Source organism: Chiloscyllium plagiosum, chromosome 7 (genome assembly GCF_004010195.1).
Source record: "Chiloscyllium plagiosum isolate BGI_BamShark_2017 chromosome 7, ASM401019v2, whole genome shotgun sequence".
Classification (NCBI taxonomy): Eukaryota; Metazoa; Chordata; class Chondrichthyes; order Orectolobiformes; family Hemiscylliidae; genus Chiloscyllium; species Chiloscyllium plagiosum.
In genome coordinates, this window is record NC_057716.1 from 117,508,322 (window position 1) to 117,529,862 (window position 21,541).

The following is a 21,541-nucleotide window of genomic DNA, read 5'->3' on the forward strand; positions in this document are numbered from 1 at the left end:
GCCTCACAGCACCAGTGACCTGGGTTCCATTCCAACCTCGGGCAACAGTCTGTGTGGAGTTTGCACATTCTTTCCTATCTGCTTGGATTTCCTCCGTGTGCTCCTGTTTCCTCCAGCCATGCTAAATTGCCCATAGGGCTTATGCCTGAAGAAGGGCTTATGCCCGAAACGTCGATTCTCTTGTTCCCTGGATGCTGCCTGACCTGCTGCGCTTTTCCAGCAACACATTTTCAGCAAATTGCCCATAGTGTCCAGGGATAAGCAGGCTAGGTGGATTGGCCATGGTAAATGCAGGATTACAGGGATAGGGTAGGGGGATAGATCTGGGTGGGATGCTTTTCAAAGGTTAGGTGTGGACTTGATGGGCCAAATGGACTTTTTCCACACTGTAGGGATTCTATGAATAAATGTTTCATAATCTTCCTTACTAATGGAGAGGTTTTCAATAATTAAGTTGTAGTTCTTGAAACAGTGGAACAAGAGTAGGCGATTCAGCTTATTGTGCCTGCCTGCAACTTAATACCATCATGGCTGATTAAGCACTTTAATGCCTTTTGTCCACCCCATCTCCATAACCTTGTTTAACTATGGTAATCAGAAATCTATCAATCTCTACCTTCAACATGGTCTAACACAGTGATAGTATGGTTGGGAATTCCAGATTAGATTACATTCCTTTAAGTGTGGAAACAGGCATTTGGCCCAACAAGTCCACACCGACTCTCCAAAGAGTAACCCACCCAGACCCATTCCCCTACCCTATATTTCCCTCTGACTAATGCACCTAACACTATGGGCAATTTAGCATGGCCAATTCACCTGACCTGCACATCTTTGGACTGTGGGAGGGAACTGGAGCACCCGGAGGAAACCCACACAGATGCAGGGAGAACGTGCAAACTCCACACAGACAGTCGGCCGAGGCAGGAATTGAACCTGACTCTGGCGCTGTGAGGCAACAGTGCTAACCACTGAGCCACCCCTACAAATGTTCACAACCCTCTGAGTAAAAAAAAAATTCTCCTCATCCTGGAACAAAGAGGTATCCCCCTTATTTCTAAATTGCACCCCCTGGTTCTGGACTCACCAAGCAGGGGAAACACCTACTGTCTCCATCCCTTTAAGTATTTTGTAAGTTTCAGGTAAATCACCTTGAACTGCCAACTGTCAGCCCAAACCTGGATGGAAAAGAACATAGCCGATGGAATATGAAGTGGAAAAATGTGTTGTTGTACTCTTGGGTTGGTAAAAACAAATGCGAAGCATATTTCTTATTGGTAAGAGGTCAGAAGTGTGGATGTACCTCGGGATCTAAATGTCATTGTATACAAGTTAAATGCTGGCCCAGCCAGTGATGCCTACATCCCATCGGTAAATAAAACAAATTCACTAGCCCTGTCCAAATCCTCCTGAAACTGCCTGACAACTTTCTCACCATTCACATTCCCATTTAAGACCATCAGAACTAGGAACAGGAGTAGGCTACTCACCCCCTCGAGATTGCTCTGCCATTCAGTAAAGTCATGGCTGATCCTGTGGAAGAGGATCCCAAATATCTACTACCCTTTGTATGTAGCAGAGCTTGCTAACATCTCTCCTGAATGGTATGGCTCTAATTCTCAGACACTATCGCCAAATTCTGGAATCCCTCATCTGTGGAAATAGTATATGTTTGTCTCCCTGATCTTTTCCTCTTCCTACCTTGAAGACTTCAATCAGATCACCCCTTAACCTTCTGAAGTCGGAAGAAGCAAACCTGATTTGTATAATCTCTGCTCACGATGTCCAGGTTTCATTCTTGTATATCTATGTTATACTCAATTCAAGGTAAATATATCCTTTGTAAGATGTGGTGCCCAGATCTGCTTTCAGTACTCCAAGTGGGGTTTTGTATTACTATAGCGTAGTTTCTGCATCCTTATTACACCAGTCCTCTACAGCATTTCATTAGCTTTTGTGATTATTTTCTGCACCTGTTCATGACATTTTAAAGATCTATGCATCTAAACCCCCAAGTTTCCACTGTATTTAACTTCATACCATTTAGAAATACCCTGACTGGTTCAAAATGCATAACCTCACTTTTGTTTACATTGAACTCCATTTGCCACAGTGTTGCCCATTCACTTCGTCCATCGATATCCCTTTGTAATTTTATGCTATCATCTAAACTGTCTACAATGCTGCCTCATTTTGTGTCATCGCAAATTTGCATATATGACTTTCAATGTCATTATCCAAGTCAACAACATATAAGTGAATAACTGAGGCCCTGTACAGAGCCTTGTGCTCTGCCATGTCACCTTGGTTTCCCTCATTTGCTCTTCTTAAAATGCAGAGTAACGTGTCCCTGTGGATTAGAAAATTGCATAACTCCCTGTAGCTAGGGGACTCTAAAAGATTGTAGTTAGGGTGTCTACAATGTCCTCCCCTCCCATGAGGGAGAACATTCTCTCAGCATTTACCTCGTCAAGCCATTTAAGAATCCTATATGTTTCAGTGCTATCACCTCTCAACTGCAATGAATACTATCCTTACCTGTTTAACCTTTGTTCATAAGACATTCCCTCCCTACCATGGATCATCCTTGTGACCCTTCTCTGAACTGCCTCCAATGAAATAATATATTTTCTTTAAATAGGGGACCAAAATGCTTAGAATATGGTATCACCATAGATGTTGTTTCACCAGCACTTTGTAAAGTTGCAGTATAACATTCCTACTCTTATATTTCAACTGCCTTAAAATAAGGGCCAACATTCCATTCGCCTTCCTCATTATCTATTAGACCCATGTACCAGCTTTTTGTGTTTCATGTATAAGTACTCCTAAGTCCCTTTGTCTTACAGCTATCTATAGCTTTTCTCCATTTAAAGATAATCTGTTCGCCCATCCAAACTACACAACTTTATATTTTCCCACATTATACTTCATTTTCCAACTCTTTGCTCACTTATTGATTTATATATTTCAGTAAGATGTTTGAATACCTTTCACAACTTTCCTTTCCACCTATTTTGTGTCATCTGCAAATTTGGCCAAAATACATTTGCTTCCTTTCTCCAAGTCATTGATATATATTGTAAACACTGATCCATGTGGAACCCCACTGGTTACAGGTTGCCAACCTGAAAAATAATCCCTGATCTCCACTCGTTATATTTTATGCATTTGTCAATATGCTATGCAAACCTGGGTTCTTACTTTATGACTTAACTTTTTGTGAGATACCTTGTTGAACACCTTCTGGAAGTCCAAATACACATGTTTACTGGTTCTCCTGTATCCACTCTGATTGAGACTTCCTCAAATAACTAATAAATTAGTCAGATATAATTTCCATTTCATGAAGCTATGCTGTTTCATTAGATTTAGCTTTGTATTATCCACAATTTGGAACTAATACATTTGGTCCCCACCTTCAAATCACTGATATATATATATATATAAAATGAGCATCTGGTTTCTGAGTAGTGATCCTTGCAGTACTCCACCACTCAGCCTGCCAATGTGAGAATAATTAATTTATTCCAACCCTGTTTTCTGTCCCTCAGCCAACCATTAAAACATGCCAGTACATTACTCCCATCCTGTATATTTTAACTTTTCTAACCAGCCTCCTGTGGGAGATTTTATCAAAAGCCTTCTGAAAATCGAAGTGTACTGTGCCCATTTGGCTCACCTTCATGAATTCATACTCTGTTCTCCCTTTCTGCATCAATTTCCTGATCCTCCTATGCTGTATTTTGTAAACCTCCCAACCCTCAGAATTATTGTTTTTTCTGGCAATTTTCATAGAATCGTAGAATTCCTATGCTGTGGAAATAGGCCCTTCGGCCCAACAAGTGCACACAGACCCTCTGAAGGTTAACTCACCTGGACCCATTCCCTTATCCTATATTTACTCCTGACTAATGCACCTAACCTACACATCCTTGATGACTATGGGCAATTTAGCATGGCCAATTCACCTGACCTGCACATCTTTGGATCGTGGGCGGAAACCGGAGCACCCAGAGGAAACCCACGCAGGCACGGGGAGAATGTGCAAACTCCACACAGACAGTCGCCTGAGGCTGGAATCAAACCTGGGACTTTGGTGCTATGAGGCAGCAGTGCTAACCACTGAGCCACCATGCCACCAACTTTATTGGCCTTTACTTTTACTGTGCTTTAATTCATAATCCTGAATTTCCTTTGTTAGCGATGCTTGATCGACATATTTTGAATTTCTGCACTTTAAAGGAATGTATGTTAACACTTAAAGTCATGTATTTTACCAGACTGGACACACACAATCAATTTTAAGAAGTTAAAAATCACACAACATCGAGTTATAGTCCAACAGGTTTATTTAGAAGCACTAGCTTTCGAAGTGCTGTTCCTTCATCAGGTAGTTGTGGAGCCTAATGAAGAGGCAGTGCTTTGAAAGCTAGTGCTTCCAAATAAACCTGTTGGATTATAACCTGGTGTTGTGATTTTTAACTTTGTCTACTCCAGTCCAACACCGGCATCTCCACGTCACTTTTAAGACGGGTAACCTAGACAATAACTACTTCTTATTTTAAAGGTAAATGTGAAATGCTGTGATCCAGATGCAGTGCGACTGGTCAAATTACTTGACATTAAGCAAAATACAATCTGTTTAAACACTATAGTTAAAATTGAAACGAAAGAAAGGAATTTAAAATAATTTAACGATTGGAAAACTTAACAGAATTCACATGCAGTTCTCCAATCCAGGAGGAAAAAAAACAAGGGAATATTCAAAGAGTGTAGCAGCCAGGAGATATTCACTGAAGCTTCTAACTCTTTTTAACTTTTTTTTAAAGGCTTCCGATGTTATTGAAAAAAACAAAACCTATAAATCTGGATCTGAGAGACCTGGCCACAACCATTCAGGCTGTTTGTTTAAGAAACCCAAGGCCTCACAAGTTGTCTTCAATAGGCAATTCCGCACCTCTGCCTTACAACCTGTCCAAAACGAAAACAGGACAAAATAACCTCTTAAAATGACAACCATGTCACACATGATAAGTTACCTCAGAGCACAATGGGACTTGATCAGATGGGTTGATGGGCTGAGGAGTGGCAGATGGAGATTAATCTATATGTGACTCGCTATATTTTCATAAGGCAAAACAAGGCAGGACTTACTCACTTAATGGTAAGGTCCTGGGGAGTGTTGCTGAACAAAGGGATCTTTGAATAGAGGTTCATAGTTCTTTGAAAGTAGAGTCGCAGGTAGACAAGATAGTAAAGAAGACATTTGGTATGCTTTCCTTTATTAGTCAGTGCACTGAGTGTAGGAGTTGGGAGGTCATGTTACAGCACATTGGCCACTTTTGGTATACTGCATTTATTTCTGGTCTCCTTGCTATCGGAAGGATGTTGTGAAACTTGCAAAGGGTTCATAAAAGATTTACAAGGATGTTGCCAGGGTTGGAGCATTTGAGCTGTCGGGAGAGGCTGAATGAGCTGGGGCTGTTTTGACTGGAGCACCGGAGGCTAAGGGATGACCTTACAGATGTTTATAAAATCATGAGGACCATGGGTGGGGTGAATAGTCAAGGTCTTTTCCCCAGGATAGTGGAGTCCAAAACTAGAGGACATCGGTTTAAGGTGAGGGGGAAAGATTTAAAAGGAACCTGCGGAGCAACGTTTTCAAACAGAGCGTGGTGTATACATAGAACAAGCTGACGGAGGAAGCAATAGAGGCGAGTACAATTACAGTATTTAAAAGACATTTGGACAGGTACATGAATAGGAAGAGTTTAGGGGGAAATGAGCCAAATGCAGACAAATGAGACTAGATTAATTTTGGTTATGTGGTCGACATGGACGAGTTGGATTGAAGAGTCTGTTTCCATGCTGTGCATCTTTATGACTCTATGTCTCTCCTTAAAACTCAAACTCTCTGTTCCTGGCAACATGCTGGTAAATCTCTTCCGAACCTTCTCCAGCTTAATAAGAGTATTCCTATAACTGAGCAGACCAGAACTGGACAGAGTACTGCAGAAGAAGCTTCACCAACATCCTGTACAACCTCACTATAATGTCCCAACTTCTGTACTCAAAGGTCTGAGTAATGAAGACAAGCATGCCAAATGCCTTCTTAACCACCCTACCTACATGTCATGCAAACTTCAAAGAATTATGCACCTGAAATCCTTGGTCTCTCTGTTCACAAACTGCTCAAGGCCTTACTTTTAACTGTATAAGTTTTTTTTTGTTTTACCAAAATGCAATACCTCCCATCTATCCAGCATTAAAACTCCATTTGCCAATCTTCAGCTCATTGACCTAATTAATTAAGATCTCTTTGTAATCTTTCATAACTTTCTCTGCCATTCACTGTACCACCAACCTTGGTGTGATCTGCAAACTTATAAACCATGTTTTCTATATTCTCATTTAAATCATTTATGCCAATGATAAACAAAAGTGGAACAAGCACAATCCATGTGGAACACTGCTAGTCACAAGCCTTAGGGGGCAAGTGGAAGAAGAGGTTTGAAAGTATTAAACATCAAATTTATCCATCTTCTGAGATTCACTTATACTATTTGATATCCCAGCATTGAGGAGTAGGCAGATTTCACAGGAGAAAATATGGCAGGGTTGGAATTTATAGCTTGAAGGAGTTCTGAGTCCGCCAGCAGAAAGCTTCACTCCTTGTAATTGTATTGACAATGTTCATTTTTATTACTTTACCAGGATCAGTTGGCACTCTTATATGCTGTTGGACCAAATGTACCCTCTGAAAGGTATGGTTGTTTAAGGATATCTTATTTGTTGAGCAGGGACAGAGACACAAACAAGATGGACATACTAGTTGGGCTGAGCGGGTCTATATCTGTTCTCCTGTTTTAATATGTCTCTCTCCTTGTGTAACTGTTGTTCGTTTCTGTCCAGTTTTATCCTGATTACAGACAGTTCTACTATAACACGTCTTTAGTAAATGCGAATTGACTGTCATGCGTTTGGTCTGAAACGCTGACTTGTATAACCTTGGTTGGCTACAACGCGATTAGATCACCAACACTTGAAGTGTTACTTGGGATTGCGCGATTTTTGTATAGTGCTGGGCCACACAGGAATGGAACTATTGCAGAAGAAATGGTTGGATTCGATGGTCTGCCCGGTTTCTATTTAATCATCCTGGATATGAGCGTTTTGTTTTTTAATAGACAGTTTCAAATCACTGAATTGGTTATTTGAAAAGTCGGTTAGGAACAAGTGAGGCCTAAGTGGGGTCTTTGAACGTTTTAATTCTACAGTGTTGCACATGCAGAGATAGGGACTCAATTTGATTTGATTCAGCTCTCTGCCTCCATGTTTAACACTAAAGGAAAGAAGCACAAGAGTCCAATTCTTATTGAAAATTCACACAAAGCTCTTCAAGCAATGTAATGAAGCTACTGCGCAATTTCCATTTATATAACAGCTTTAACCTAGAAAAACAGCTAACCCAGAATCCACAGATTGAAAGTGAAAAGGGACACAGAGGCAAACTGACAGTTAGAAGTAACTGAGAGCTTAGTCAAAGAAGACAAGATTTCCTCATTAGTGAGGAAGTAGACAGATTTAGGGTATGTCGGTAAACTCTTTATGCCTTTCAACCATCTGAGATCCTGCAATTATTCCACACTGCACTGCTGAGAATCTCCTGTCTTTTGCTCCACCAGTAGTCACCATGCCTTCCACTGCTTTGACTCTTAAAGAGGATTTCTCTCGACCTGTCTCTCAGTTAATATGTCCCTTAAAAGCTACTTCTTTGACTAAGCTTTTAGTTACTTGCTCTCTCCTGTTAAGGTGCCACAGAATAGATTACTACACAAGAACATATGAGGTTGGGAGTTAATATTGGGAGACAGAGGATTGATTAACAAACAGGAAATTGAATTGGGACAAATAGTTCATTTTCAGGTTGATAAGCTGGAGTGCTGCAGGGAGTAGTGCTGTCACCTCAATAATTTGTGATAATTATCGACTTGGACAAAGGGATATACTGTGCTGTCACCAAGTTGAGTATTCAATGAAATTTCGATAAGTTGAGTGCGGCAAAAATTTGGCAAATGGAATATAACATAGAAAAATGATGATATCAGTTTTGACAGGAAGAACAGAAAAACAAGATGTTATTTAAATGGAGAGAGACTTCAGAACTCAGTCGGTGTCTTGCTACAGGAGCCTCAAAGTTGCTGTGCAGCTACAAGTGATCAGAAGTCAAATGGAGTGTTGACACTTATTACAAGAGAACAGACAGGGCATTGGGGAAATGATATCTGGAGCACTGTGCGCAGTTTTGGTCTCCTTATTTTAAAAAGATAGAATTGCGTTAGAAACAATTCAGAGAAGGTTGACTTGAGTGATTCCTTGGATGAAAGGCTTATCTAATGCTCTGAACAGATTAGGTCTGTACTTGTTAGAGTTTAGAATAATTGAAACATAATAGTTCTTAAGGAAACCTAACAGGGTGGATGCAGAAGGATGCTTCCCCTTGTGACAAGACAAAAACCAGGGGACGTTTTTTAAAGAAGGGGTCTCCCTCTTAACTCAGAGATAAAGAGAAACTTTCTCCGACAGTCAGGACAGTATGAAATTCTCTTCCACAGAAAGTAGTGGATGCTGGGTTTCTTTTTCTTTAACATGAGCTGTTTCCCACAGTCCAGTGGTCATCTTCAGTTCAAACCCAAAATAACAAAAAGAATGAAGGAATGAAAAAGCAGTGAAGGTTCCAGCATCAGTTTATGTATTCTTGCTCCTGTCAAGTGAAATTCTGTGCCATAATCATTTGTTTGAAATTTAACCTCATTGAAGAAATGTTCCTACAAATTGCAGCTTTGTTGTTTCAGCAGAATAGGAATTTAATTTTTCATAATTTTACTGAAAACGAAAAAGAGACCATTAGCTGTTAAAGAAAATGAGAATGTTTAGTGCATGGGTCCCTGAAGCTTCATCACTAAAAAAATTGTTTCTACTTTATCAGAGTATCTCAGATGTTATCCTTTGCAACAACCCTCTGCTCTCAAGAGTCCACAACTCTTGGTCTTCCTGAGTTCCCTGCAGATAACTTGGCAGCTCTCATTAAGATCATGGTATGTACAGTTGACAACAGAGTAACAAAATGAGTTTTAACTCTGCAGACAATTTAATTAACATGCTGCTTTTTGACCAGGATGTGATTCCCATGCTCTCTGCCCAACAACTGCTTCACAGACTTTATCCATATGATTTAATACTTGGGAAGGAAGGTCGAACTGGAGTGGACGATGTATTGAAGGTGAGTAGGAGGTGAAGGTGAAGCTTTTGTTATTGTGATCTGTTTATTGAAAATTGACCTCCGATTGCCCAGTTTGACAGGGATTTGCTGAGCCTTGGCCTTAAGGGGACAGACCAAGTGAGCAATTTTAGCTGCGCTTCAGGTTGCAGATGATGCCCAGGGAGGTCACCTCTGATTGAAAAATATTCTGTATTGCTAGCCAAGTGTAACCTTAGTTAGTGACAAAAAAAACTGCAGATGGTGGAATCCAATCATAGAATCACAGTGCGGAAACAACCCAACAAGTCCACACCGACCCACCGAAGGGTATCCCACCCAGACCCATTTCCCTACCCTATTACTTTACATTTACCCCTGACTCATGCACCTAACCTACACATCCCTGAACACTATGGGCAATTTAGCATGGCCAATTCACCCACCCTGCACATGTTTAGACTGTGGGAGGAAACTGGAGCACCCAGATGAAACTTTTGCAGGCAGGGGGAGAATGTGCAAACTCCACATAGACAGTCGCCTGAGGCTGGAATCAAACATGGGACTCTGGTGCTATGAGGCAGCAGTGCTAACCACTGAGCCACCTTGCCACCCCAAAGTAGACAAGCAGGAGGCTAGAAGAACACAGCAAATCAGGAGGAGGAGAAGTTGATGTTTTGGATAAAACCGTTCTTCAGGAATGGAGGTGGGGTAGATAAAGAGGGACAGGATTTTGGGTGGAGAGAGGGGTAGAATGATGAGGGAGTGATAGGTAAACACAGGTGATAGGTGCCTCCTGGTTGATTGGTGGGAGGACTGAATCTGGTTGGTAGCTGGAAGGAAGAGTTGGTAGGTGGAATGGAAGGGAGGAGGCGCGACTTGAAAGGGAGTTGAGGGATTTTTGAGAAGATTATTTAAAATTGGACAACTCAATGTTGAGTCCTCCAGGATGTAGGCTGCCCAGATGGAAGACCACAAATAGGGCAACACCTTATCTTCCACCGCATTCTTTTGGCTAGGGACAATGAGGAATGAGACTGTGGAGGTGTTTGGACCTCTGGATTAAAATGGCTGACCTCTTAATTGGAAGCAGTGTCATCTAGTTCTAAATTGTATATTTGTTGATCTTACTGCAATGTGCCTCTTCCTTTGCAATCGATGAGTTAAAAATCTGTTTGTTTTAGACGTTTGAGTTACTGGACTCTTCAAGTTCATTGACCACAAAGACAGTTCTTGGCATAAAAGAAATCACTGGACAGGCTTCACAAGCCATAGCTACTCTTCAAATTGGTGACAAAGAAGTGGCCTTTCAGGTAATGATTTTGATTTAAGCAATGGTAGAATAAACAGCAATAGATCACTTAAAAATATTTTTAACCCTATCATTGGCTTCTGGCGTGTATTGAAAAACTTAGTATAACTGTCTTCAATTTTTGATATTATTTGTACTTAAGTCACTGAGTCCAGATTTATTGCAATTGTATTTTACAAAACAGCCCTGTTTTATCACCTTTTTACAAAGAAAAGGCCACATTTTAACTCCAGAAGGTGACCCATCTTTATCCAAATAAATATGTTCCATTCCTACTGGAGCTGTTCTGGTTGTACAGCTTTTGTGCTTACAGAAAGCTCAGGCTACTGATCTGACAGAGTATGTCTGTTAGTTTCTTTGCAAGAAAAATGGGGGTTATTGTTACTTATCAACTCTGTTGCTGTGAGTATCACAGAATTGTTATTGTGCAGAAGAACCCATTGTGCCTGCGTGATTTCTATTAACCCGTAATAGAAGGGAGGAGATGAAGGTGATAGATCAGGGAGGAGAGGGTGGAGTGGATAGGTGGAAAAGGAGCTAGGCAGGTCGGACAAGTCCGGACAGGTCTTGCAAGGATGCCTGCCTTGAAGAAGTTTTCCTCCTCTCTCTACAAGAATCTCAGGGAGTCCCTCTCCCACTGCAACTCCCAGGTCATTTCCTCTGCCCTGCCTCATTCCACCCCCACCCTCCTCTAGCTTATCTCTCCATGCTTCAGGCTCTCTACCTTTATTCCTGATGAAGGGCTTTTGCCCGAAACGTCGATTTTGCTGCTCGTCGGATGCTGCTCGAATTGCTGTGCTCTTCCAGCACCACTGATCCAGTACCATGTCACAATACTGACTCAAGGCCATGCTCCCTTTTCAGCAGAGCTGCTGACTGGGAGGGCAGGGATTTACCCTCATTTGCTGAACTGCAATAAAAGTAATCTGAATTCACCAAAGTCTAGTTTGTGGTAAGTGAGGTGAACTGCATTATTTCAATTTTCTATTCAGTCCAGGAACACAACTACATTGTTATTTACAATGGCTCGTCAGTTATCTGCAATTTAAATCAAACTTGCTTTATTCATTGACACTGTTGATGATTATTTTATCTGATTAAACCATTTAGAATAAACTGGTCACTGAAACGTAAATGCTCTGGTTTGTATTCCATTTTAGTGTACTGCACTGAGGAACTGTTTGATTAAATCAGGCATTAGTTATAGGTCAAAAACGATTAGTTGATTTTGTTTTGTTTCTTGAAATATTCATCAACAACGTATTTAAAAAACTGCCTCTTGAAAGCTTCCTTTGTGTACAATGTCATAGAGTCAAAGAGATGTACAGCACGGAAACAGACCCATTGGTCCAACTTGTCCACTTGCACAGAAAAAGTTAATTGAAATAGATCGAGGGAATAAATTTCAAGTTCTCAATTCAGACAGTATTCATGTTGCTGTTTTTTGTTTGCATTGAATGCAAATTATATTGTCAGTTATATTGTATTGACTTGTTGCAAACTGCATTAAGCTTAGGAATGAGTGCCCTTCTTTACTGCAATAAAATGCTTCTAAAAAAAATTTGATATAAAATTCCTCAAATTATCATGTGGAGGAATGATAGTTAGAAAATTGTAAAGATTTTAATTTGTATCACTTGACAGAGAAATAGAGGCCTTCAATAAGTTTGATTTTTTTAGATCCAGAATCACAGAAATGTGTTGACTCTGAACTACTATCTGAAATGGCCTAGCAAGTCACTCATTTATTTGAAACTTGTAAAATTGTCGTCTCAAGATATCCATAGTGTTACTTTTAATTACTTAAACCCTTGGAAGTGTAATATTAAAGATTGAAATCAGTAAAGGTAATAAGGATATGCTTTTAATCATTGAATTTTAGATTCCTGTTGGAACAAAACGATTAAAGTTTCACAATGGGTCACCAAACTTCGTCAGAACGTCCAGTCACGACAGACTCCTGGCCGAAATGATTCAGTCACACATGGTAAAGGACCTCTGTCTAATTGGTGGAAAGGTAATATGAAAGTTGATTGTGTTGCACATTGCAAAGCTTGCACTGGTACCAGTTTTTGTTGTTTTATATGATGCTTTGAAAAAACATATATATATTCTCGTCATGCAGGGTTGTGGCAAAACTGTGATTGCTAAGGAATTCGCTGACCTGTTGGCTTACAGAATTGAGCCCATCACACTATATCAGGTAATTTTGTACATGCACTAAACACACTAAAAACTATTTGAGAGTAGAAACAAGGAGCAAAAGAGTGAAGGATAATGCAGAAAATTGGAAGATTGGAGCTAAAATTATAGTTCTTAAAATTTGGGATTCTATTTGAGATACTGTCTTAGTTGTACATGTTAAACCAGAGGTAGAAATCTGGAACTCTTCACCGCTGCTGTGCAGTTGTCAAAAGAGAACCATGTAATGACTTTGGCCAGCAACTGAAGCGAAGCTGTCGGAGATTGGCTTAATGAGGAAAACAAGGCTGGCTTGTATTTATATACCTTTTGTGACTTCAGGGTGTCCAAAAATGCTTTTACAGGGAATGGTACCAATGGAGCAATAAAACATCAATTTGCATGGAACATGTTCCCATAAGAAGCATAATGAGAATGAATCTTTTTCTTGACGTTGATTGATAAATAAATATTGGCCAGGACACTAAAGCAAAGCCCCCCCGCTCTTCTTTGAAATAGTATGACGTAACCATGGTATCTTCACATCCACAAAGAAGGCAAATGCGTCTCGGTTTATTGTCTTATCTTTGACAGTGCACGCTCCCTCAATAGTGCACTGGAGTATCAGCTTGCATTATGTACTCCATCTCTGTAGAGTTGAATCCATATCCTTCCAACTCAAAGGTGGCACCTTGGTCACTAGAGTCAGGATTAATGATTGAAATTAAAAAGAGAAAGTGTCTGGCAAGAATGGTATTGTGCTGCTGTTAAGATTAGGGCAGCTAATGGAAAGGTCGTCCATTGTTATGTGCATCATCCTAACAGTGGAAAACAGATAACTTTATTACAAGGCTATGCAGAGGTAAAAGGATGTTAGTGGAGCTGATGGTCAGCCTGAGCATAAAGTAGTTACTTCTCCTAGTTTTGTTCAAGAAAACTGGAACAAGATGTTCTCAGTATCATCTGAAATAGGATCATAAGTTATTTCAATCTAAATCTTAGCTGAAGCTGTGAAAAAGGTTCAAAACAAATACATGATGTATTTATCATATGATACTAAGGCAGAAGGAGGCAAATTTGTGATGCGCTAAGGACATAGTCAATGTAAGATAGAGAGCACCCACCGCTTTAGATACAGACTTATTCCTAAATCTGCAATGCTGGACGTCTTTTACTTCTCCATTTTTCCAATAACTGTAACTGAAAAAGCTGTACCTAGGGATCTTTGAACCTAAGATGGCACTGTAAGCAGCAGGTGGTACACTTTTCACTGTACACTTTTGAGTACATGTGACAATACAGCTAATTCTAACTTTAATTCTAATTCAGCTTACTCAAGAACCATTCAGCAGATCTCAAATGGTTTGTTTAGTACCCCATCTAGAGCCCGGAATGGACATCAATGTATTTTAATAGTTAAGGATGTCCCAATGAGATTTTTTTGAAGCTTTATTTTTAGGACAAAAAAACTGTGAATATGGTAGTGGGAATGCTATTTCAGTTGTTTTTAATGAGATGTTAGGTTAGAGTGGTCCTGGAAAAGCACAGCAGTTCAGGCAGCATCCAAGGAGCACTAAAATCGACATTTCGGGCAAAAGCCCTTCATCAGGAATAGTATTCCTGCTCCTCGGATGCTGCCTGACCTGCTGTGCTTTTCCAGCACCACTCTAATCTAGACTCTGGTTTCCAGCATCTGCAGTCATTGTTTTTACCTAGTTGATTTTAACAAGATGTGGATCACCCAAAAAAGTGCAATTGGTTCAAGGTTCACATTTTATCTTGCAAATTTTCAAGGCATGATTGTTTAGTTTAAAAATAAAATAATTTGCATCTTTTGCTGATATTGCCCACAAATCAAAGTGCATTTGAAAGGTGGCTTAAAACTGTGAAAACTATGATTGGAGCTTATTGTTCAAGATGTCCTAAGTCTTGGGGTAAAAACAAATTTTCTTGTTGCTCTCTTTCATTAGGAATGCTCCTAATGAGTCAGGGCTATCCAGTCCATTTGACCTGATACTTGCACATGAGCTAAAGGCTTCACTTAAATTGAATTTAAAAAATTGATTAACCAAAAGTCAGAAACTACACTTCCAGCTTCAAATTGAAACTAACCAAAGTATTTGAATTTGCCAAAAAGCATTTGACAATGAAAACTAGAGTGGCTTTAAAAAAGGAGCAACGTTTTGTTTTGTTAATATTGTTATCTTTTAGATTAGATTAGATTAGATTAGATTAGATTAGATTAGATTACTTTACAGTGTGGAATGTACTTTACTTTACAACGGAATGGTGTCCGTTGGAAACCATTAAAATCCAGTTTAACTAAGAGCAAATCAAAAATAAGTTTAGTGATGGAAATTATGTAGTAAATTCACCAGTCAGGAGAATCAGTGAGCATGTCACATTTAGATTACATTACAGTGTGGAAACAGGCCCTTCGGCCCAACAAGTCCACACCGACCCGCCGAAGCGAAACACACCCATACCCCTACATTTACCCCTTACCTAACACTACAGGCAATTTAGCATGGCCAATTCACCTGACCCTGCACATCTTTGGATGGTGGGAGGAAACCGGAGCACCCGGAGGAAACCCACGCAGACACGGGGAGAACGTGCAAACTCCACACAGTCAGTCGCCTGAGGCGGGAATTGAACCCGGGTCTCTGGCGCTGTGAGGCAGCAGTGCTAACCACTGCGCCACCGTGCCGCCCACAAATTGATTTCCATCGTACTTCTTTTTGAAAAGCAGCGTGTTTTAACGCGAACCGTTTGGAAATAAACATGAAGATCTTTGGCAGACTTGATAATACGCTGGACTTCTCATATGATGATTCCAAAGTTGAATTCAATATCGATGCTCCTAATTGAGTGGTGATGGAAGGTTATTTGTTCAAGAGAGCAAGCAATGCTTTTAAGACTTGGAACCGGAGGTGGTTTTCAATACAAAACAGTCAGCTGGTGTATCAGAAGAAGATGAAGGATGCATTAACTGTGGTGGTCGACGATTTACGGCTTTGTTCCGTCAAACCTTGTGAGGACATCGAGAGGCGCTTTTGTTTTGAGGTTGTCTCTCCAAACAAGAGCTGTATGCTGCAGGCAGACTCGGAAAAGTTACATCTCGCCTGGATTCAGGCAGTGCAGGCTAGCATTGCCACTGCATACAGAGAGAGTCCAGATAACAATTACATCAATAGGCTGGACAGAACTGCATCTCCATCTACTAGCAGCATTGACTCTGCTAGTGACTCCCGGGATCGCAGTGTGAAGGGTGAAAGCATCCTGCAGCGAGTGCAGGGCATCGCTGGCAATGACCAGTGCTGTGACTGCGGACAAGCTGACCCTCGATGGGCCAGCATCAACCTTGGGATCACACTGTGCATTGAGTGCTCTGGAATTCACAGGAGCCTTGGTGTCAGTGTTCCAAGGTTCGTTCTCTCACATTGGACTCCTGGGAGCCAGAGTTACTTAAGTTGATGTGCGAGCTGGGAAACAACACTATTAATCATATTTACGAAGGAAGATGTGAGGAATATGGACTGAAGAAACCCCAGCAGAAAGAAGCCTGGATCAAAGCAAAATACGTAGAAAGGAAGTTCCTTAAAAAGCTGCCGAATGCCGACGCACTCACAGATACTGAACATTATTACTCTGTTGAAGAGATGACAGGAATGATAGGAGAAAAACCTGTTTGTGATAGTGAAAGAAATGATAGGGAGTGAAACAAAAATAAAATTTCTATCTTCCGTTTTAGAAAGGCTATTGTAAAATCTTGAACTGATTTGTGAAAGTAAACGAAAGTATCAATTTTAGGTGTTCATGATGTTGATGTGGGCAATGCCTTATATATAAAACAACACCCTTGCAGACACAATTGCAAGAAATTAGTTCAAGTGAGGAAAAAATCAGGTTCATGCTTGACCATGACATTATTGAACTGAACCCTAGTAGCTCATTTATCATGATGGTGCTGAAGTTGGATGGTTTGCAAAGCTTCTGGATTGATTTGGCAAAGTCAATGTGGTAACAAAAGTGGATTCATATCCTATTCCATAATTCAAAGATGGCAATGATATAATGGACATGTACGATTCGCCAAGAGAATTGATTTGCCAAAAGAAAATTGACAAGTTCCATTGACTGATAGAGCCAAAGAAATATTAATTCTTATAGCATCGTCTGGACTTTATCATTGCTAAGTCATGCCATGCCAGCAATATTCCAATGATTGACTTTCTTAGATTATATTGTGGGACAAGGCCACATAGTACCTTAAAGCATTCAATGGTATTGGATGATTATTTGGGTAGAAATGGCGTGCAAAGATATGGAGATAAGGCAGGAGATTAGTAACAGACAATAAATATTATGTACATTTCTGGTCACTATACTACCAGAAAGATGTGGATGCTTAAGAGAGAGTACAGAAAATGTTTACCAGGATGTTGCATTGTATGGGGGATTTTATCTATGAAGAAAGGTTGTCTAGTTTGGAATGCAGGAGGTTGAGGGGCGACCTGATAGAGGTAATTAGGATTGTGAATGGCATGAATAGAGTGGACCCTGGGCTTTTTCCCAAGGTTGAGGAGTCATTTACTAGGGGATAAAGGTTCAAGGTGCGAGGGGGAAAGTTTATAAGAGATGTATGAGGCAGGTTTTTCACATAGAGGGTGGCAAGTGCCTGGAAAGCATTACCAGAGGAGGTGATGGAAGCAAACACAAGAGTAGCATTCAAGAAGCACCTGGATAATCCATGAATAGGAAGGGAATAGAAGAATACGAGTCCTGTAAGTGAAGACGGTTTTAGTATGGAAGGGCAAAATTTGTCAGTGCAGGCTTGGAAGGCTTGATGCTGTGCTGTATTGTTCTTTTTTGTTGTTTGTTCTAAATTCAGTGCAAGCACAATGGGTCAAATGGCTTACTGCACCATAATAATTCTGTGAAAATGTGGAAATATTCAGCAGTGAAGAAGGAGACACGAGTCTTGATTTGCGTCATTTCAAAATACACAACATTGTGGAAGAGATAAGTAATTGCACAGGCCACACGAACTTACAGACATTCTGGTGGAGCTCAAGCCTCCAGCCATACAACTTAAAAACCGTTCATGTGTCTGGAAATGGAAATATTGTAGTGGACGGTTTATCAAGAACCCATAAGTTGGATACCCCAAAAGCTGTGATGCAAATGGATTAAGGTAAAATACAGTTGCCATGAAACTCATTGTATGATTAGATTACTTACAGTGTGGAAATAGGCCCTTCGGCCCAACAAGTCCACACCGTCCCTCCGAAGAGCAACCCATCCAGACCCATTCCCCTACATTTGCCCCTTCACCTAACACTACGGGCAATTTAGCATGGCCAATTTACCTGACCTGCACATTTTTGGACTGTGGGAGGAAACCGGAGCACCCGGAGGAAACCCACGCAGACACGGGGAGAATGTGCAAACTCCACACAGCCAGTTGCCTGAGGCAGGTATTGAACCCGGGTCTCTGGCACTGTGAGGCAGTAGTGCTAACCACTGTGCCACCGTGCCATCTATTGTTAATGCAACATAGAAATAGTATGAAGAGTAATTTTTAATTGGAATTGAAAATGTATCTTGAAGGTCTTATGCTCGAAATCCCGATTCTCCTGCTCCTGGGATGCTGCTGACCAAGGTGTAACAAATGGTATGCCACAGGGATCTGGGCTAGGATCTCCAAGGTTTATGGTTTCTACAAATAACTCAGATGATGTGATGACAGGTATGGCTGCCTAACAACACAAAGATAGTTCGACAAATCAGTTGTGAAGATGATAGACAGAGATTACAAAAAGGTCTAGAATATGATAAGTGATGTCAGAGATTTGACAATTGGAGTGTATGGTAAAATATGAGATTGTCCATTTTGACAGGAAGAATGAAAAATAAATTTGTTCCTAAATGGTAAGATTGTAAAACTCTGAGATGCAATGGGATCAAGGGATCCTCATCTATGAATCACAAAAAGTTAGCACACTGGTACAGCAAGGAATTAGGATAGCTAATTGAATGTTATAATTTGTTACGAGGGGAATTGAGTACAAAACTAAGGAGGTTATGTTTCAGTTATACAGGACACTGATGAGATTCTATCTGTGCTAAATATGTTCTGCTTTCCACCATGAGCTCCAAATTTGCAGCATAACCTTTTAAGTGGCACTTTGTTAAATAATTTCTGGAAATCCAAGTAGAATATACCTATAGTTTGTCCTTCGACCACATGTTACTTCTTCACAGAATTGTAATCAGTTAGTTAAACATGATTTTTGTTTCACAAAACAATTTCTTCCTCATTTGCCTTGAATTTTTCAAAGAGCTCATCTATAACCAACTTAACGATCGATTCTATCACCTCCCTATTGATACACGTCAAGCTAACAGACCTTTAGTTTTCAGTTTTCTGTCTCGCTCCCTTCTTGAATAGAGCAGGTATAGTTGTTACATTTCAGTCTGATAGAACCTTTTGAGATCCTAGCAAAGTTTTGAAAACTAACACCAATGCATATGTTACCTCATTCGCCACCCCCTTTTAAACCCTAGAGTGAAGTCCATTAGGATCCTGGGACTTATCACTCCACATCACTTTACTCAGTACCACTTCCCTAGTGATTGGAATTTGACCAGGTTCCACTCACCCTTCTACTTCCAACATTGCAGATATTGATGAAATGTTTTTGGATCCTGTTTCATGTCAAGAGAAGCAAAATATTTATTCATTACTTCCCCCATTTTTTATTATTTATTTTAATAACTTGTTCTTATTCTCAAGAGGACCAGCACTCATTTTACCTACTGTTTTCCTTTTCAGGTATGTGAAGAAACTCTTGCTATCCATTTTTAAATTTCTAGCTATCTTCCTGTCACATTTTAATTACTTTTGTCCTGATTCATTTTCTTGTCAATCTATACCGTTAGCTGTAGTTTGGCCAGTTATCTGAACTGCCACCTATCTTTGTGCAGATATAGACATTTTTCTTAAGTTTGATACCTTCCCAAGTTTCTTTAGATAGCCACATGTGGTGCATCCTCCATGTGGCATTTTTCCTGACAGTAGAATGCATTTAACATAGAACAATATAGCACAGGAACGGGCCCTTCGGCCCCCATGTTATGCTGAACATGATGCCAACTTAAACTAATCTCTTCTCCCTGCCCATGGTCGATATCCCTCCATTCCTTGCATATTCATGTGCTTATCTAAAATTACCTCAAACATTCCTGTTGTATCTGCCTTCACCACCACCTCTGGCAGTACTTTCCAGACTCCTACCACTCAGTGTAAAAACTCATCTCTTTTGAACTTTCCCCCTCTCACCTTAAATGCATGCTACTCATATTAGACTCTGGGAGAAATGATTGACGGTCAGAATCTATGTATGAATTTCATAATTTTATAGACTTCTCTTCCGTTTCCCTTTTGCCTCTGTTGCTCCGGAGAAAACAACCTAAGTTTTTCTAGCCTCTCCTTTTAGCTCATATTTAATCTAAATATTTGGAATTATCTCCTTAAATGTTTGCAACTCTCTCTCTATTGATCTATCCCTGAACCTAATTTCCAGTTCAGTTCAGCTAGCTCAATTTCAATGCCCATATTGCTGCTCATATGTAAGTTCAAAATGCTAGTCTTAGATTCAGTCTTGTCCCTTTCGAATGAAATATAAAATTCAGTCGTGTTGTGATGTGACATTCATCACAACAAATATCACATTTCTTGCAACTAGATTTGGAGGATCTTTTGAAGGTGCCACTGATGGTACTTTAGCACTTAGATGTCCCTGCTGTTGGTTGTTCAAGTCTCTGAAATGTGCAGGAGTGAGGGAGTCACTCCTGCTCTGCAAACAATGAGCTTAGCCTTGGATTTGAGATCCCAAACCTCAAACACTTCTTTATCACCAATGAACTAACAGCATAGGGAATTCAAACTAAAGAAACCAGCAATTGTGGGACAGCAGTGCAAATATAACTGCAACCTTGGTTTCAAGATTGGATTTCTGGGACAAAGCAGACTATACTGAAATGACCAATGTGGTGTAACACTGATCTTTTTCCAATGCATAATAGGACATGACTGCCAGAGATTTGCTTCAGCAGAGGTACACTCTTCCTAATGGTGACACTGCTTGGCGACACGCACCACTGGTCACTGCTGCCTTAGAAGGAAAGCTGGTAGTCCTTGATGGCATTCATCGTGTCAACCCTGGAACACTGGCAGTTCTTCAGAGGTAATGTTACAAAATGAATGTTTGCTTCTCTATCTGTACACATTTACAATTGATTTAAAGATTGCCACTCACTGGAGCAACAAACATAGAACATAGAAAAATACAGCGCAGTACTGGCCCTTTGGCCCTCGATGTTGCGCCGATCCAAGCCCACCTAACCTACACTAGCCCACTATCCTCCATATGCCTATCCAATGCCCGTTTAAATGCCCATAAAGAGGGAGAGTTCACCACTGCTACTGGCAGGGCATTCCATGAACTCACGACTCGCTGAGTAAAGAATCTACCCCTAATATCTGTCCTATACCTACCACCCCTTAATTAAATCTATGCCCCCTCGTAATAGCTGACTCCATACGTGGAAAAAAGTTCTCATGGTCAACCCTATCTAAACCCATAATCATCTTGTACACCTCTATCAAGTCACCCCTAAACCTTCTTTTCGCGAATGAAAACAACCGCAAGTGCCTCAGCCTTTCCTCATACAATCTTTCTACCATACCAGGCAACATCCTGGTAAACCACCTCTGCACC

At 40.4% G+C, this 21,541-nt stretch overlaps 2 protein-coding genes across 2 annotated transcripts in view; both read left to right on the forward strand.

Annotated features, from left to right (window-relative positions):
- The window catches only part of vwa8 (von Willebrand factor A domain containing 8), a 340,247-nt gene that overhangs the window by 95,259 nt on the left and 223,447 nt on the right, over positions 1 to 21,541 (forward strand). Inside the window, 7 exon segments of the mRNA XM_043694451.1 lie at positions 6,718 to 6,767; positions 8,993 to 9,101; positions 9,182 to 9,286; positions 10,447 to 10,575; positions 12,457 to 12,591; positions 12,700 to 12,777; positions 20,847 to 21,012. Of these exon segments, the coding sequence (XP_043550386.1) occupies positions 6,718 to 6,767; positions 8,993 to 9,101; positions 9,182 to 9,286; positions 10,447 to 10,575; positions 12,457 to 12,591; positions 12,700 to 12,777; positions 20,847 to 21,012 (772 nt within the window).
- Positions 15,485 to 16,333, forward strand: LOC122551882 (arf-GAP with coiled-coil, ANK repeat and PH domain-containing protein 3-like). Its single transcript, XM_043694450.1, has one exon. It carries the CDS (start codon positions 15,633 to 15,635, stop codon positions 16,230 to 16,232), a length of 600 nt encoding a protein of 199 aa, XP_043550385.1. The 5' UTR covers positions 15,485 to 15,632; the 3' UTR covers positions 16,233 to 16,333.